The sequence below is a fragment of the Falco biarmicus genome, chromosome 6, assembly GCF_023638135.1.
Source record: "Falco biarmicus isolate bFalBia1 chromosome 6, bFalBia1.pri, whole genome shotgun sequence".
Lineage (NCBI taxonomy): Eukaryota > Metazoa > Chordata > Aves > Falconiformes > Falconidae > Falco > Falco biarmicus.
Window position 1 is genome coordinate 83,201,102 of NC_079293.1, and position 19,258 is coordinate 83,220,359.

At 35.1% G+C, this 19,258-nt stretch overlaps 1 protein-coding gene across 4 annotated transcripts in view; it reads left to right on the forward strand.

Annotated features, from left to right (window-relative positions):
• RYR2 (ryanodine receptor 2) overlaps positions 1-19,258 on the forward strand; it is a 434,578-nt gene that overhangs the window by 287,554 nt on the left and 127,766 nt on the right. For all 4 annotated transcript variants that reach the window (XM_056344321.1, XM_056344323.1, XM_056344322.1 and 1 more), the window contains exons 38-49: positions 2,229-2,372; positions 5,179-5,452; positions 8,296-8,410; positions 9,000-9,132; positions 10,302-10,405; positions 11,767-11,902; positions 12,597-12,783; positions 13,257-13,362; positions 14,568-14,688; positions 15,954-16,123; positions 17,099-17,319; positions 18,675-18,765. In XM_056344321.1, the coding sequence (XP_056200296.1) occupies positions 2,229-2,372; positions 5,179-5,452; positions 8,296-8,410; positions 9,000-9,132; positions 10,302-10,405; positions 11,767-11,902; positions 12,597-12,783; positions 13,257-13,362; positions 14,568-14,688; positions 15,954-16,123; positions 17,099-17,319; positions 18,675-18,765 (1,802 nt within the window). The remainder of the gene's footprint in view (positions 1-2,228; positions 2,373-5,178; positions 5,453-8,295; positions 8,411-8,999; positions 9,133-10,301; positions 10,406-11,766; positions 11,903-12,596; positions 12,784-13,256; positions 13,363-14,567; positions 14,689-15,953; positions 16,124-17,098; positions 17,320-18,674; positions 18,766-19,258) is intronic.

The window sequence follows — 19,258 nt, forward strand, 5'->3', positions numbered from 1 at the left end:
ACCATTTCATGCCTAGCCTGCATTGTCACTGGTCTGTCCAAATTGTAAAACTCTGCCTTTGTCCTTGCTAAACTTCCAGCCCATTCCTCTACCCCCTTGAGCTTCCTGTTCTTGAGTGTGTTTTCTGCTTTGTATCATCCACAAACTTGATGAAGGTGCGTTATGTCACCTCAAAGGAAATATTTTTTATTTAAAATGAAAAAGGGGGGGGGGGGGGGGGGGGGGAGAAAAATTCAAAGTAAACTGTCAGTTGACAGGAAACTAAGATGAAATAAAGAGTTTACAAATAACATTTGAAAGGAAAAGAGGCTTTATCTTTCTCTTTGATTTTTTCCATTTTTCTTTTGTCTCTTACCATCATTCTCTGTTCAAATTATTTGGTCTAGTTTTATTTTTGGAGGTTTTATGTTGTTCTTTATGGGGAAACAGTAATTTACATAATCTACAAGTAGAAAATTAATTTTGTGGGTCAGAGGATGCATTACAGGAAAGCAGAATTAATTACTATATGTATTCAAAATACGGCTATTGAAAAACAGGTAAAACAATTAGACATTCTAAGTCCTGTGTTTATTTGATTAGCCAGCCACCATTTGAGGATTCACACTCACTCTCAAATGGCTGAGACACAATTATATTGGCAGTTTGCCAATCAGGAAAAAACAACTAGAGCTCAGGGAACAGCATAAGTGTGGGAAAACAGGCATTTCATTTAATATCAGAGCATCTCTGTGTTCTAATTGCTAACATTTCAGTGTCTTTACTGTTAATTAGTTTGGTTGAAGAAACTGCCATCCAAACCATTTTGTTAGATGATTTAGTGTAAAATATGAAGCTACTGGTGATCCTTGTTTAGTTGAGCGTCAATTACTCTCTCAGGACAAAATATAATAAAATAACTTTCAATGGTAGTAGAGCTGTACTTAATACAAAAACTCAGACAATTAAAACCAGATGCAATAAATTGAGAAGAATGATGTAATGGTATGAAAAAACATCCAATAAAATGCGTAATTGCTAAAGAACTCCCCACAAACCTCTTAACTTTAGAACTTGTATTGGAAACTAGACCTGGAGATCCTGGTGGACAAGGTGAACATGAGCAGAATGGGCCCTTGTGGCAGAGAAAGCCAACAGCTGGGCTCACCAGTATGAGAGAGACATAGACACACAAGTGAGTCTAGGGAGAGGCCATCAAAGATGATTTCATTCTTCAAGCATCTGTTGTACAAGGAGAGACTGAGAAGGCTCTGATTATTTAACTTGGAGAGAAAGCTCATGGAGGGATTGTATTGATGCATATAAATACCTGTTGGGCAGGGGGACTAAAGAAGGCTGAGACAGACTTTCCTCAGAGGTGCCTAATGACAGCATAAGAGACTATGGGCACAAACTGAAATACAGGAAATTCTACAGTTTCTTTTTTTCTTTTTTTTTTAACTGTAGGGGTGACAGAACTCAAGAACATGTTGCCCAGAGTGGTTGTGGAGTCTCCACCTTAGGAGATACTCAAAACCCAACTGGACGTGGTCCTGAGCAACCTGCTTTAGTTGAACCTGCTTTGAGCAGGGAGGCTGAACTAGATGATCTCTAAAGTGTTATTCCAACCTCAGCTATTCAGTGATGCTATAAAGCTTCACATGCATTTTTTAAAAAAATTTATAGCTTGTTAGAGGAGTATCATGAAAGGGCCACTTTATTGTGAAAGTGGCTGCTTTCTTCTGACTGGTCACTAGAAAGTATAGTTCTTTCACTTCTATGATATGTTTTACCTAAAAATTTCCTAGCCTTTACTGATTGTTTTTGTTTGGGTTTTTTTTAACTATCAGCTGAACTGTACTGTGTCAGTAGGGATGATGTCTATGTGTCTGAGCTACATATGTCCAAAACACAGGCGTCAATCAACATTAACATGGAAACAGGCTTACAGTGAGAGTTGAACACAGAAATATAATTAGTATATATTTTATGTATAATAATACACTATTTATACAATAAATTAATCGGATTACATGATCCTTATATGCCATTTCCTGCCTTGCACAAATACCTGATCTATACTTGTTCCAAGCTGCTGGTTAAGCATATCCCATATCAAACTCTTGTACTTCTGACAGAGCAGAACAACATAGTTCAGTTTGATTATATTTGTACATACAAGATATAAAAGATGTCTGTAACTTGTTTAATTTTATTCTTTTACTATTTAGTGTATAATTTTATTTCAGGAATTGAACTAGATGAAGATGGAACCTTGGATGGAAACAGTGATTTAACTATTAGGGGTCGCCTCCTATACCTTATGGAGAAAGTTACATATCTGAAGAAGAAGCAAGCTGAGAAGCCAGTTGATGATGATGCTAAGACATCCTGTAAGCAAAATTAGATCAGTTTAATGTATCCAAACTCCAAAAGACAAAAAAAGCAGGGGAGGAAGTTCCTTGCATATTTTCAGCCAAAACAAGGTAGATTTTTAGCAAAACATCTGTGTGCCTTAAAGTTTATAGCTCTGACTCAAAACAAGCTCAGATGGAATTTTCATGATAGGTAGATTTGTTTCCCGGTGGGATGTAGTGAAAAAATTTCTACTGGCTTTTTCACCCTTGATCATTCTTCAAGTCATATTTTTTCCAGTATGTTTCTCGCTTTTTGTAGAATTAGTGCAGATTTAATAATTGTAGTGAGGTCCAGGTTATGAAAACTCGCTCATAAAATCAGCTGCAGCAGCTTCAAATCAGTATTTGCATGAAGATTGCTAAATTAAAGAAGACTGTGCAATTAGACTGTAATTTGCAAAGCTGTACTTAGAAGAAGCCTCCCCATCCAACCTAAAATTCAAGATGAGGTGACTGTGATTGTTGCTCTGTCATTTTTCTATAACTTTCTGTCTTTCCATCTTGATAAGAATCATTGCCAGTGGCACCCAAGTTCTGTACTTGGTGCCAACCAATTATGGAATTTTATTTATTTTTTTTACTTCTCAATGCTGATTTTGTTTTCATAATTTTTTTTTTTTTTTTGCCTTTATTATGGTGGGTGGAACTTTCAAATGTCTTAAGCTTTGATGCTGCTACCCTACTAGCAGGAATGAATTTCTGGGTACAGAGTTTAGGTGTTCTGACTTTGGTAGAAAGCTTGGTTTCCGTCACTGACTACACAGAATTCCTAGGGAGACTGGCCTTTCAACTTCATTGCTTTAATTTAAGTGCCTAAAGTCATGGGATGGGAAGATTTACCAAGAATACTTATAATGAGATGGTTTCTTAGCTTCCAGTTATTAGTGTTAGTGTAGTGTTCTATAAGTAGAAGAAATATTTTTTATCCTCCTAAAAGTGTGCCTTCTAGCTTTGCAGTTTATAACTGTTATTTCAATTATCAGGCAGTGATAATTAGAGGCTAGATCTGTGAAGAATGTGATGATGAATCCTACAGTTTCTTTTTTTTTTTCTTGTAGTAAGCTTAAAGCTCTACAAAATCTAATTCTCTCTGTTATGACAGTAGAAAGAAAGTATTATATTAAATTAATTCAACAGTATTATGGTGGATAGGCTGCTTGGGTTCTCCATTGCAAGCGAGGTAACACCCAGACCCACAGGTAGGTGGGATGCAGCATTGCAGTTACCAAAACAGGAGCAAAATGAGACCTTGCCCATGTGATTCTTCACAAAAAACAAAGGAAACACACTGTTGTGTCCCTCCTCATTATTAATTTCAGTCCTCCTAAAATATCAGCCCAAACACATTTTATCCTTTTACTTATTTTAAAGTGCTTTTATTCTAAAAAAATACTATGCTGTATGACAATGGAAACACCAAGTATTTGGACAGTATTATTCCTATTTTTTTCCCTTATATTGTATTTGTGCACATCTTAGCACAAATTTTCATCTGTGTTCAACATTCTTTTTTCTGTAAACTTCTGTTCCTTCAGTATCTTTCTTTAAGTATTATTACTTTTTTGTTTGTTTATTTATTTGAATTTAGCCTGAAATTGCATCTGGTTTGCTCCACGATCATGTTACTGTCTCAACACATAGATTTCTAATTTGAAGAAAAGATTTTTTTATGTTTAGTCTGTATCAGCCACCTTCTTCAACATCAGGATATTTATTAGTCAGTTTATTGAACTTCAGGAGGGATTATCAAATTTCCCTTGTCAAACCTTTGCCATTATCTGCTTGACATGAAATAAATTGATTAGTTACATAAATACTAAAGGTGAAGTCCTCTAGTGTGTAACTATTGAGGAGTCTCAAGAGGATCCAGAATTGATCTGACAGAGTCTTGCAAACCTGAGTGGAAGTTCCCCAACATGGTGAAAAGAATATTAAGTGTCTTTATCACATACTTTGTCTTGACTTTTAGTTCATGAGTAATTTTTTCAAACAGTAGTCTCAAATCTTAACTGACATTATATAGCTTGTCTAATTTAACATATGACTTTTCTAGATCTCAAGTAATAAAATTTTCAATGAGAGTACCAGATGCAGGTTTCTCACTTTATTTATATATATATATATATTAATATATATATATATTAATATATATGATTTAATATAATATTTAATATATTAAAATATATTATACATTTTTATAATATGTATATAATTTATAGAGACTGAATTCAAAATATGCAAATGCTGATTTGCTATTTATTTGACTGGAGTCTCTTCATTTCTGTTTCTTTTGAAGGCTTTTGTTTTTGGCAGAGGACTAAGTTAAATTATTCGGTTCTATAAATTATAAAGTTTTGAGTGGATACAGAGCTCATACATGTAAATAAATAATACAGCATTTGTGTGTGCTACCAGTATATTTTTTCCAGTCTAACTTCATAATATACAAGAAAAATCCTCAGACCTAAATTCCTAGAAAAATCATGAAAGTAATATGTAGAAATAAATCTGATGACTTTGTGAGCATCTTGTATTTCTTCATAATTTTTTGTTATTCGATTTATTTTCTGTGTTTTAATTTTAAATATAAGCTGTTGACATTTCTGCCTCTCCTGAGTGATTTTATTTTTCTTTGATAGTCTGCTAAAGAAATAGCAAGAAAAAGGTGCTTCTTAGGAATTGAATTAATCCCCATCCATGTTGCATAATGGGTTCTGAGGGGCCACCAGGAGAGAGATGAGCAATTAATGGTAATTTTGTTATTTATGTATTTTCTTCACAGCTACTCTTCAGCAGTTGATTTCAGACACAATGGTACGCTGGGCCCAGGAATCAGTGATAGAAGATCCGGAGTTAGTAAGGGCCATGTTTGTATTGCTACATCGCCAATATGATGGTATTGGTGGCCTGGTTCGAGCTCTGCCAAAGACCTACACCATAAATAGCGTGTCTGTGGAAGACACAATCAACCTTCTGGCATCCCTCGGCCAAATCCGTTCCTTGCTTAGTGTCAGAATGGGCAAGGAGGAAGAGAAACTTATGATTCGTGGATTAGGGTAAATAACTGGAGTGCAACATCTCTTTATTTACAGATATTTGTTATTATTTGCTGTATGGTTATGGCCAAGCATATACATGATGTTTCAATGTGAATAGTCTATGTAAGGTGTAAATGCAGATACTGGTGTTTGTTGTGTGGTACTTTCAGTTCTAAGGTACAGCCTGTGCAGCTTTATGGGTATCATTTTCGGAGAGAAATGACATTGGTAAGACTTCTTGTGAGAAAGGTTGAAAACCTGTATGTAATGTTTCGTGGTACCACAAACTATATTTTATTACCATATTTTAAATAGTTTGGCTGTGTAGAATCCTATCAAGAATACTGTCCATTTTATGTGAATGCAGTGACTGGTAACTGTTGACACATACAATTCCACCCAGCAGTCAGCTAATGGAATTGTGTCTACATGTGTATTGTACATATGTCATCTTTTTATTGCACTGAGTGTAGTTGGTACTTTTTGAACTATGAAGTAGTTCACCCAGTCATATTTCTCCTAATTATAAGATGAATAGTAGTGAAATACAGCCTAATAAGGAGTACAGTTGGAGAAAACAGTAAAAAAATCGTGATCACCTCTACTACCAAAGAATCTGGGGTTTTTTTCCCACTTTTTTCAAGGAAATGTTACCATCTGAGAGATGTCTGGTGAGATTAAACATCAATTGTGATCTGCTAGAAATCCCCAATCAGTGAAGAGCAATGACAACCAAAGATAGCATTATATAGTGAATGCCAGGAATGCAAGGACAAGTGTTTGTTGTGCAGAATACCTTTTTCTTTCTTTCTGAGCTTACTTAAAATCCTCAAATATCCAAATAACACCTATACATAATTCTGTAGTGGCATTATGAACAGTGCGTACTTCTTAGCCTGCCAGCAGGTCCCATCAATGTTCCCTGGTTTTTGCAATGTCCAAGGTACTCATGCTAAGGTTTTGGCAAAAGGGCAAGTCCGTCATCTGCCAAGACACCCAACATACTGGTATTTCTGAATCACCCTTTGTACTTCGAATTTGAGTTGTTACATTTCACTTGAGCTAATAAGGTCTAAAATGAGTGAGTAATTACTAGATTCTGGCATTGTGTCTAGAAAAAAACCCAGTCTCAGAGGGGTTTTCATGTTCTGCTTTCTTTTTGTTCTTTTAAATTTCTTTCCTCAACATTTTCTGCTATGAATTAACAGCTAAGGTTTTGTGATTCTGGTTTAAATTTAACAAAGTTTTTGGTGATATGGGAAAGTCTCATGTAATGAAGAAAGTACTTTCTGTTAAGCTAGTGTTTTCACTGCCTGTTCCTATCACCCTTCTTGGTACCTTCTATCATAGTCTTGTTTATCTTGTAGGTTACCCAGCTGTGCCATTTGTACCTTTTATAGCCTAACCTGGGCTTCAGCACCCATTTAGAAATGCCAGATTTTTTGCTGTGAGTGGGCAGTATTTCTTTGTTTCAGCTGAGAAACGAAAGTGTCATTCATTCCTGCTTAAAACCCCAGTTTTCTCAGAAGTGCTGTTAAGCTTTTTCTCTTAAGTAAGACATTTCATAACGCATCCCACATTTAAACAGAACACAGAACATGGATGTGCTTTCCAAAGTAGTGTGAATATAGCTGGCCAGCCCCTGAGGTGACATTTTGACTTTCTGTGCTGTATTTCTGTAAAAGAAAGCTGCTGTAGACAAGTAAGAGTTTAGAATGACTTGGTAGATCGATACCGTCGAGGTCTTTTTCCCCAGCATGAAGCATTAGTGCAGAAATGAGATGTGGTACGGATAGCTTTTGGAGGCAGGGCCTGCCCTCTATCATCTCTGATACAAAGTCCGATGGTAGGCTGTGGAGGAAAAAGATTAGCTAATCTTTCTGGGAGTCAAAACCCCTGATACTGTCACCTGCATCAGACATACTGCATGCATTCTGTGGCATGACTGATGGTTGTGGATTTGTAGCTTTGAGAGTGATGGAACAGTCGTCTTCATGTCTCATCTTTTATAAAGCTGAAATTTTCTTTGCATGATTGCAGGAGTTTTAGGTCAGAAAAGAAGACTGCTATAAAATGCACAATGAAATTTGAATGGTTGTCAACAGTACTTTATATAGTGGCTTGCTCTAGTACTTTTCTCTCTCGTGACCTGATTGCTTTCACATCTATGGGTTGTGTGTGGTTTCAAGACTAATTACAGTTTTTAGAAATGTAATTATTTTTTAAACCAGACATTACTATTGGACATATCTACATAAAATATTGACATTATAATCTTCAGGACTGATTTTAAAGTGTGTAAATCTGTTCTGCTGAAATATGCAGGAGAGAAGAGTTCTTTTGAGCAGTAACTCATAAATTAAAGCTAGTATTTATGCAGCTTCTGTTTCTGGTGCTTGGAGGATAGCTGGATATACATTGTCTTTCCCCTAGAACTGTTTTTTCTTGGTTTTGATGGCAGATGTCAAATGTCTTATGGTTGAAATATTCTGAAAAGAATGCTTTGTCAAAACTATTGATTAGTTGAATTTAAAATTTAAGCTAATATAGCAGTTTTGATCATGCTCTTGTCAGAAAATACTTTTAGATCTGCAATGGAATTTCTAACAAAAATAGAAGAGCATCCTACTCTGGTGTAATGAAGAAGTGATAAGGGCAATAACTATAATATGGGAAAAGAAAGATCAGGTTCTTCCACAATGTGCATAGAAAAATAGACAATCAGCAACCTGAAAAGTCCCTGAGGTAATTTTTCACCTCAGACAGGGAAATTGCATAGGACGCAGCTTTGCAAATAACATAATAGGTGAACTATTGGTCCATAACATTTTAATCCAATTTTTTATTTTGTTTTCCTGTAGAGACATCATGAATAATAAAGTATTTTACCAACATCCAAATCTCATGAGAGCTTTAGGCATGCATGAAACTGTCATGGAAGTGATGGTAAATGTGCTTGGTGGAGGAGAATCCAAGGTAAAGCAATTCACTGTTAGAAGACAGAGAGTTTAGAATATAGCTGTTCAAAGCTTTATCCTGTAAGGCACTGAGCAGTCACTGGAGGTACCGAGACCATAACCTTTCACTGATTTCCATTAGTACAATAGTTGACTAAGTTTTTAGAAGAATCTGTCCTTTGATTCTGGAGGAAAATATGGTTAGCATTGTAATTTCAGATGCTTTAATAAACCCCCCCTACAAATAGCGTTTTATATGCTTGCTTGATTTTAAAGGGGAGATTATTTAGAAACTAATGAAAAATTGATGCAGTATTACTCCGTGAATCTGACCATTCACAGTCTTTTATGTTTGAATGTAGAATCTATGGGTGATCCCAGTTCTTTTGCAAGCTTATACCTTGATCTTTGGGGCTAAAGGAGTGATTTACTTGCTGAGAAAGCCCTGTTGATTCCAGGGTGAAACCTAAACAGTTAACTTCATGCCATTGCAATGAATACAATGCATAAATATTAGTGTGTTAAAGGGCTGTTACATAAATGATCTTTTGCAAGTTTTATGCCTGTTCCAGAGGTTTAGCTTCAGTCTGTTTTTATTTGCTTCTTAGGAAATCACTTTTCCAAAGATGGTGGCAAACTGCTGTCGTTTCCTGTGTTATTTTTGCCGCATCAGCAGGCAGAATCAAAAAGCTATGTTTGATCATCTTAGCTATTTATTAGAAAACAGCAGTGTTGGCCTTGGTAAGTAATCAGCATGTGGCTTTTATAATTCTAAACCAAAACAAAAATTGTTAAAATTTTCTGCTGATTTATGTATATGTAAAACTATCTGTTTTTCTGCATCCCTCTGTTTTGGTTGAAGTTTCTCCTTTACCCAGTGCAAAAATATCTTAATTAACTGTATTCCTAACTCCAAACACACCCCTGACAGTAGCATTGAGGTAATTTAATATACGCTTTTTGTATGTGCCTGGACCTTGAGAGAGTTGGTGTTTAGTTGTGCATTTTAAGGAACAGATTAGAATCGTGATTGTGACATAGAAAATCATAAATAAGTGTTAACAGCATTTCATTAGGGCTTACTTCTCACTGCTTAAGTTTACTCCGCTGCACTTTCTTCTGTAGTGTGTTCAGTACACACCTATGGCAGTGGGAGAAACTCAGAGCTTATTTGCTTGGGTATGCATGTATAGATGGCCAGAAATGAACCTTAAAATTTTCTTAAAATGCTAACCTTTCTTTCTAGGCTGAAGTGTTATAGAGGAGGTACATTTATCCTTTATTTAATTTAGTACTTGTAATTGAGAATATATAATTATTTAGAAACATCATAGTATTTTTTTTCATGATCACAAATTCCTTATTAATATATAGGTACAGTACAGAAGCATAAGCTAAAAATCTTTTTGGACAGAAAGTGCTCAAATCAAATGCTTTTGAAGTGTTATTATGAAAACCTTAACTTTTTCTAACGCTATAATGACTGCCATTTTTTAAAGAAATAACATATAATCTTATATTTTAAAGCTTAAAAATATTTTCTGTTTCAATACATTTCACAAAATGTCAGTGATTTAGATACAAAATTTCTGCTACCTTTTCCTCAGAGCAAAGTTGTGTCAGGAAAATTAGAAAGAATGAGATCTTAAAACAAAGTATGTGATGACAATAGGAATGTATAAGGAAAGCTGTTTCTAACTTTAACATCTACACTGTATGTTGATTTCATATCAGTGTGAAATTTCATGCAAGTGCATGATGATTTATTATAAACTGAGTAGTATAAATGATATGCTTGTAATCATGTGCTAACTAATGACAAAATGTTGTATTTAAAAAAAATGTTCATTTATATGGTATGAATTTGGGTTTTATTAAGTTGGTGTTGAAACTAAATGTTATTTTAACAGCCTCTCCTTCTATGCGAGGATCAACTCCTTTAGATGTTGCAGCAGCTTCTGTGATGGATAACAATGAACTTGCATTAGCTTTAAGGGAGCCTGATCTGGAGAAGGTTGGTAGCTTCTTTATAAAACTTTTTTTTTTTTTTTTTCCCTGTAGAGAGGGCAAGATTCCTGTTTCCTGGGAAGATTATAAGAATTGCGCGGGAGTTTTAGGTACCTTTCAAAGGAAGGGTATCAGGATCTGATTGTTTGTTCTTTCTACTGGTGGTCTGGATAGTTAAACTGAGTTTATGGTTATTACATACACGGGTGTAACCAAAAGGAATTGCCTCAAGGGCAGCTCTTGCTTTAAGAATAGTGGAGTCCATACCCAACAGAACTTCAATGCTGAAATCTTTCTTTGCTTTTCCGTCTTGATGGTGATATGCAGTGGTGGCATAATGCAATAGGGAATACAAGAAGCCTTGTGACAATTTTTTAAAATATATGACAGATTTTCATAGAGATATCTATCTATATCTATCTGTATTTTTTCCTAACATTTAAACCTGCTTCAGAAAAGATTGAAGGAATTGGGATTAATTAGATTGAAGAATACAAAACTCAAGAGAGCATGTGACGATTGTGTGGAATATATAAATTACTGCTGCAAGAAGGAATAGAATGATGGTTGTGATGTCAGTAGTGGATAAGAAAGGCAGCTTAAATAATGGAAAGAGAGATGCAGGATAGACATTAAAAAATGCTTTCTAATGAAAAGTGAGAGTGGAATACATTGTCCAATTTCATATGAAAGCGTCTGTCAGGAGTAATATAAGCATAGATGATCCTTTCCTGGAATAGGAAGATGGACCATGTCTGTTTAAAAGGACATTTTCAGACTTACTGTTCTTAAAAATGCTCAACAAAAAGAAGCTGTCTGAACAGGTTAAAGGCTATGCTTAAAATTCTAATAATTCAGAAAGGAGAGGGAAAACTGAAAACTAATATTGAGACTATAGGGTTGAATTACAGGGAGTGTTACTGCTGTGTGTTTAAAAAGAAAGGAAGAAAAAAGTAAAATGAAACAGAAAGGTTAAAATTAGAGAGTAGACCTGTGAGTTAAATTAGAAGATGTGATTTCAAATATGGATAGTGTGTAGTTGCGGAATATTAGAAAACTGAATCATTTGTAATGCTCAGGATTGCAAGAGAAATGAGATACTGAGAGCAAAGTGGTGATTTAGAGAGAGGGAAAATGGAATTGAGATAAGTAAGGTCTTGCAGTTCATGGCAGAAGTAGGTAAAGACTGGGACCGTGAACTAAGAAAGAGGTTGCTCTTCTTTTGTGCCCAAAGAATGATATGGTTTGGTCGGGAATGATAGAATGTGGACACCATATCCGAGACAACGCATGAGGATACTTCCCTTTGAAACTGCACTTCTCTCCCTTTTTACAATTAATATCTTTTTCATCTTACCTTGCTTTTAGGTGGTTCGCTACTTGGCTGGATGTGGATTGCAGAGTTGTCCTTTGTTGATTTCTAAAGGCTACCCAGACATTGGATGGAATCCAGTTGAAGGAGAGCGATATTTGGATTTTCTTCGTTTTGCTGTTTTTTGCAATGGTAGAGTAGAAGTCTATATATTTTTTAACTTCCTCTAATAAGATTGTAATTTAAAATAGTAATATAAGCCAACTTGATAAGTTACCGTAATTTTAAAGGACAATTTACAGAAAGAGTAGAATTATGCAAGTCATGCAGTAACTGAGATGCCCATTTCACAAATCATATAGGGGACCTATGAGACTATGCCTCATTTTTTTAGATGCATCATTAGTCTTCGAAATTCTCTCATTTCCTTTGGAAGTAGAGCAGATATTGCTAATTTATTTATTTATTTATTTATTTTTGTGATTAAGCTCATGCTAGACATAAAGACAAACTCCCATCTTATGATGATGATTTATAGTCCAGTTTTAGTGTGTAACAGCCAAACTGGTCCCATCATTAACTCTCTCGCTTGACTGTGAGTCTTTATTAAAAATCAGTAGCTTCAGTGATGTTTTAAACAGCCTTTACTATATAGTTGCTTCTTTGGCTGTATTTCATTTTGATTTAAATCACATTTTATTCATAGCTTTTATTACAATAATAGAGTTTGTGCATTTATGTAACTTTGTCATGATATTTAAACTGTTTTGTAGTTAAAAGTATCTACTGATGCATACATTCTGCACTTTTGTGTACCTTTTTCTGATTATATTTCAGAAGTCTTTTTGATATAGTTTTAAATTTTGATGTTTATTCTGTGTGGTAGGAGAGAGTGTGGAGGAAAATGCTAATGTTGTAGTCAGACTGCTTATCCGTCGACCTGAATGTTTTGGTCCTGCTCTAAGAGGAGAAGGAGGCAATGGGTTACTTGCTGCCATGGAGGAAGCGATACAAATAGCAGAAGATCCAACAAGGGATGGGCCTTCTCCAAGTAATGGATCTAGTAAAACCCTGTAGGTGCAGTGGACTTGCTTATGTTGCCATAATTTTTATTAATTTGTTCTATAATCTTAGTCATTAAATGACTTGTTTGTTTTAACATGCGGATTATCATCTGGATTCTTTCTTGGATTCTGTGGAGGGTAAAGATTTGTCTTCTCCCAAACAGTGCACCCTCTGCACTGTCAATTTAAGTAACTTTCTCTAAATATAAAATCCTCTTTGGAATTCTGTTTGTTCTTTGTCAGTCAGTTAATAGTCAATCTCCTGATGCAAAATGAGGTAGATAAATGGTAACAATGCAGGTGGCACTACAGTCTTTCAGGGACAAATTCCAGTCTGTTAGTCTGCTAGAAGTCTGCTAGCTAACAGGAAGCCACTATATGTAAGCTGTTACACCTATGAGCAGATTTTCGTTATTGCTGATGTAAAAACTTTGTTGCATTTTTTTCATCTTTTAATCGTTTTAACATTTAACTAATTACAGTGAAATGGAAGAACAAGAAGATGACACTATTCACATGGGAAATGCAATCATGACCTTTTATGCTGCCTTGATTGATCTCTTAGGACGTTGTGCCCCTGAAATGCATGTAAGTTTTAAGTCTTCATGCACTGGAAAGTAAAGTCATAGTTGTTCTACTTATTGATGGGTTTGCTGTGTGGCTTTTTCACAGTAACGTTATCAGGTATTAAAGCAGTGGTATGACTACACAGTATCTTAATGTACATAATGTGTTCATCTGCAAACTGGCTAGAAATTTCTGTGGACTATTCAGAAGCTGTCCTTTTTAAAAGAATTATTCCATTGCTTTTCTTATTATAGTTCCCTGTGTCTGGTCTTCAACAGCATTCTGTCATGAATATTGTTTGATTGACCATTATGACAATCAAACTCCTCAAATTTCCCTGTTTATTGGGATGGTGTAGAGTGATTTATTTTTTTAAAACCATGGTTTTACTCTCTTCATGTACTTATTTAAACAGGCTTTTTAAATTGCATCTAAAAGAGTAAATATTACAGGGCATCCTTTTAAAACATACTGACAAACCTTCTCAAAGGTCAGATGGCACTATTTCAGGCATTAAATGCAAAGAGTTAGACAAGCTATAAAAACCAAGCCCTTGCTACTTAGTTCCTAAGGAACTGAAACTGTGAAAATATTGTTTGCGATTCACAATACCTTCCTGTTCTTCACAAGTTCTTAGGTATGCATAGTTTCTCATTTCACCCTGAAATGTGCCCTAATTCATGTAGGTAAGTATCAGATTTTGTGCAGAGATCAATAATTTGAGAAAAGAGAGAGAGATCTATGTAATAAGGCCTGTGCATGAATATCTATTTTGTCTGAATAAAACAATTGTCTTGTTTTCTCCCTGTCTTGCTGCCTTTTTAAATATAAAACTAAAACAACTGGGATACCTGACAGCAGTGGTGGTTGGCCAGGACAGAAAAATTGGCTTTTTTCATCTGAAAATCTGCTTTTACTTCTTCTCCCCTTCCTTCCCTCCATGTGCTACATTTTAATGCTTTGTTCACCTATTTTACCTGACATTCCATTCTGAAACTGGGCTTAGTCTTATATAATAACCAAACATACAGTTTTCTAGACTTCGCATGTTTGCATCCAAGATACACAAACAGATAGAGATTATGTAAAATTTGCATTATTAATTATATTGTGATTTTGAGAGCAGTCATTCTTGTGTATCCGTGGTTCAGGAAGTTTCCAGAACATGGACACGTATAGAAGATAAAACAAAGACCTTGTTAATTCTTTGTTTGTCTTTTCCTTAGCTAATCCATGCTGGCAAAGGCGAAGCCATTAGAATCAGATCAATTCTAAGGTCTTTGATTCCACTGGAAGATTTGGTGGGAGTAATTAGTATTCCTTTCCACATGCCAACCATAGCTAAAGGTAAGGTGATTATTCTACTTCTTTTTCTCCATCCTGTTGTTATGTTTTGTAATTTAATGACATACTGATACTCATACTTCTCTCAGTATTTAAAAACAGTTTTATAAATTAAACTGTTACGTGAATTAGAAGAGAAATCAAGTGTCCTTGATACATGTTTTTCTGCATGCTATGGACAGTAATTCTGTGTACATTTAGATCACTGATGTAAATCCTAATCATTTAAATCAAATCATAAAAAACTATTACAACTTTAAGAAAAAATTAAAAAATGTATACTTTCTATTTTTCTAAAACATTTTAAAAATTTTCAGTCTCTTTTCTTGCTGGCATAATCCTTAGCTTTTGCTGTTCTAACCCTATCAATTGTTTCTAGTGATCTTACTAAGACCCCAGAGCTGTTTAGCAACTAGGGTGAAGTTATAGGTGCGACATACAGATGTAAAACACATTTCTTTGTGTTTTCTGCCTACATAGAATTGATTGTGATATTTGGAGCCATGTGAGCATCAATAAAAAAGAGAAAGGAATTACATCTGGCTTTTTGGGTATCTGGAAAGAAAACATTATAATTGCAACATGGATTTTCTAGGGACTTAGAGCACAAGAATGCCGAACAGGTTACAGTAGAAGAGATAAAAAGATCAATCTTTCTATTACACCGTTATTTATTTCTGTTCCAGATAGTGATGGATCTATAGGTGATGTCTCAATAGCACAGAATACAGCTTATGGATACAATATTGTTTATTTGGTTTTGCAAATGAAAGTATCAAAATTTAAAACTACTTCAATGAATTCCTTTCAGATATTCTAGGAGTTTGCAGATACAGAGGACTTTTTAGCAGAATCTTAAGTCATTGTTATGCATTTCAGATATGCTCACCACTGCTGCAGTCCTGGGGTGTTGTAGAATTATTGTATTTTTTACTTTCTCTCTCCATCTTCTAAGAACTAGGTAGTTCTGTAGATGAATTAGTATGTTTTGGGTACTTACCATTAGAATATCAACTGATAATAGTTATTGTGATAATAGTACACAAAGCATGAACAGAAAAGCATGTATGGAAGTCTATCTGGGTAGAATTTGCCTTATGCATTCCTTTTCCGTTAACTACAGATGTGTTGCGTTTGTGTAACAAAACCATGGGGAAGATGCTTAGATACTAAAAGAGACTCAAAGCCTCTGACGAGTAGTAGCATGACTGATTAGTCTGCTGGTGAAGGATTATCCTTGTCATTGAAGTCTTATTTCTTCCTTTTAGATGGTACTGTGGTGGAACCTGACATGTCTGCGGGGTTTTGCCCAGATCACAAGGCAGCCATGGTTTTGTTCCTTGACAGGGTCTATGGAATTGAGGACCAGGATTTTCTTCTACACCTTCTTGAGGTTGGCTTTCTGCCAGATCTTCGTGCTGCTGCTTCTTTAGATACAGTAAGCATTTCTCTGTTGTTATTTTGGTTCCATTATCTTACTGAATGCTGCAGCATTTTTCATCCCTCAAAAACATTTTTTATTACTTCATATTGTCTTCTGCATTTCTCAAATGCTGGATGAGCTGTCTGTTGCTGCTGAGCTTTGACAATATTGGAAGAACAGTGAAGAAACACTTTCCAGAATGATGCTCACTTTATAGTAGCTCCCATTGATACCTGTATTCATAAGAGATGCAGTACCTTTCCCTGGGAGACTTTCTGAGCTTGTGCTATGGAATCAAAATCAGATAATCTGCCAATGAAGCATGTAACTGTAAGCCTCTTCCCAGAGATATACAGAAAGTGTTCATCTTCATGCATTTGTTAGGGACACCTCCATTGTTATTTAGGAAATCACTAAATTATTTTTTAGTACCTCTTCAAAATTGCTGCCTCTTTGCTGTGAGTCTTATTTCTATCCAGATCCAGATTTGTACGTGGGCTAAGACAGGGACTTTGATTTCCCTATTTGACCTTTTATGCCAACATTTTTCTTAAAATAATTATGTTTTTGTTTAAGAAAGACCAGGTGAGGTTTTTTTCCTCACTTGGAACTTGGGCTTGATAGTAACACAGAAACATACTGAGTTTTGTCAATGCAGACACGACTGGTATTACTTGATTTTGGAGTGTTCTGTTAAGCAGTATGACACTCTTTAAATATAGTCTTGAAAATTGTTTTGTTTTTGAATGGCTACCTTTAGTGTTTATGTTTTTGTTCATTAAAACCAAACCAAACCAAAAGCTTTCTGTGAGACTTGAGAAGCAGGAAAAGAAGCTAGGCATCAAGTTTCCAGCAGGTACCAAATCCTCACTGGTGTCTTTTGGAAATGTCCCTCTTTATAACTATTAATAAAAGAAAAACAAGCAAGTTATTTTCATTTGTAGCAACACTGATGAATCAAATCTAATTTCTGTCTCGTTTAATTCATAGGCTGCTTTAAGTGCCACGGATATGGCTTTGGCTCTGAATCGATACCTTTGCACAGCAGTCTTGCCTCTGTTGACCAGATGCGCTCCTCTCTTTGCTGGCACAGAGCACCACGCTTCCCTCATCGATTCCTTATTACATACTGTGTACAGACTCTCAAAGGGATGCTCTCTTACCAAAGCTCAGCGGGATTCTATTGAAGAGTGTTTGCTGTCTATCTGTGGGTAAGAAAATACGCCTGGCTGTACAGGAATGCTAACTGATAAAATAACCTACGATATTTATAATACAGGAATGCAGAACTATGCCACCAGTGGCATAATTAAGATTTTTTTATTCTGACAGATGATTGTGATATTTTTAAATATGCTGTATTCAATTTGCATCTTTATTAATCACTCATATGCAGTCCTCCAGTTATTTTGCCATCACTGAATTATTTAAATTAAAACCTTGGCATTTAACTAGGAGAATTTACTGCAAAAAGGCAAAGCCATGGAAATGTGGAATTATACATACACTGAAGTAGCATTTAAATACTTTTTGCTGTTGAGATTGGCAGTATTGTTGATGATCAGTAGATTATACAGCTCTATGTAGATGCTTGTTTTATTGTGTGTAGATATTTGTTTATATTGTGTTACAGTTGAAATCCTAATCAATGACTAGTATATTGACACCTACAGGACAAATTTTGTCTGGGTATATGCAGTTTCAAAACCAGCTGATTACTATCCACTTTTTTAAAAAGCCTTCAGGCTTAATTATCAGAAGTTGACTAGGCACTTATGGATTTAATTTCTAATTAAAAGTCATTAACATTTAGGCTTTCAAATCACCAGAGTTTTTTAGACTATATCACCATATTTTTTGTTTTGCATGATATGGAAATGTATTCAGAAATGACAGACATTTATATTACAGTACTGTAAAAAAGTACTGTATAACATTTCTTGCTAAAGTATATCCCATTGAACATTATATATATATATATATATATATATAATTTTTTTAATATATATATAACCTTGATAAGAAAAGAACCAATAAAATGGACCAGTGTTTGCTATTTATCCGGAAAGGTTTAATGTCCATGCAATTCTAACGTATATGCTATACCTATTTCTTCTGTCCTTCCAGTTGGTGCCTACTGCATGTCTTGTTCAGTACATCCAAAGAGTTAGTGTTCTTAGGTCTTGATTAGTTTCTACGATATTTTTAAAAGCCATTGAGATATATTACAAGAAATGATGATAGCCTTTTCTCATGGCCATGGTGATCATAATACAGAATATCAACATTTAGTATTTTTTTTCTCCTGATTTTCTCTGTCTATAGGTTAGATATTTTCTCTGCTTCTTTAAAGTGTTTGATTTACAGCTTGGTCAGAAGGTTTTCATTAGTATGCACTTACTTGCTTTGGACACATTTTTTTCATGCCTCAAGCTAATAGCCTATTACTTTGCAAATCTGAAGAATTTTAATGGCACAGAACTGACAGGTTGCTGTAGTGTATTTAGTAAGTATTTACATGAAACTATGCTGGTACATCCTTTTGAAATGCTTTGTCTGCTTCTAGGCAGTTGCGGCCTTCCATGATGCAGCATTTGCTGAGAAGATTAGTATTTGATGTTCCTCTTTTAAATGAACATGCAAAGATGCCTCTCAAGGTAAAAGTACATTTTGATATTCAACAGAATTCCTCGTAACAAAATGCAACAGAAAATATTTGCATGGAGATTATTCTCTGTCTTTTTTGTTACCTTATCTCCACACTTCAGGAGGAATTCAGTCTATTTCTATTCATCCATATAGAATTATGAAGTCCTTGTCTAATGTTTGCTTCTCCTTTAATTACCTCTTTTGTTTTAAGCCTATGTGGAAACAGAATAGTAAAACCTTTAGGGGTTGGGGCAGCATCCAGAGTGCAGAGAAAGATAGCAATTGTATGTACCCTTACCTCTGCCTTCTGTGTTGGTTTTCCCTGCTCTTGGAAAAGGGACTCTTTTTCTGGGGTTTGTGCTTGGAAATCTAAGTAATACATGGTTATTAATAATCTTTCATTTAGTTTTCAGCCCCCAAAGATTTCTCCATATCTTTGGATTCTGATTCCTAATGCACAAGAAAAATGTGGTTTTTCCTTTCTTGAGATGACACCTTCCT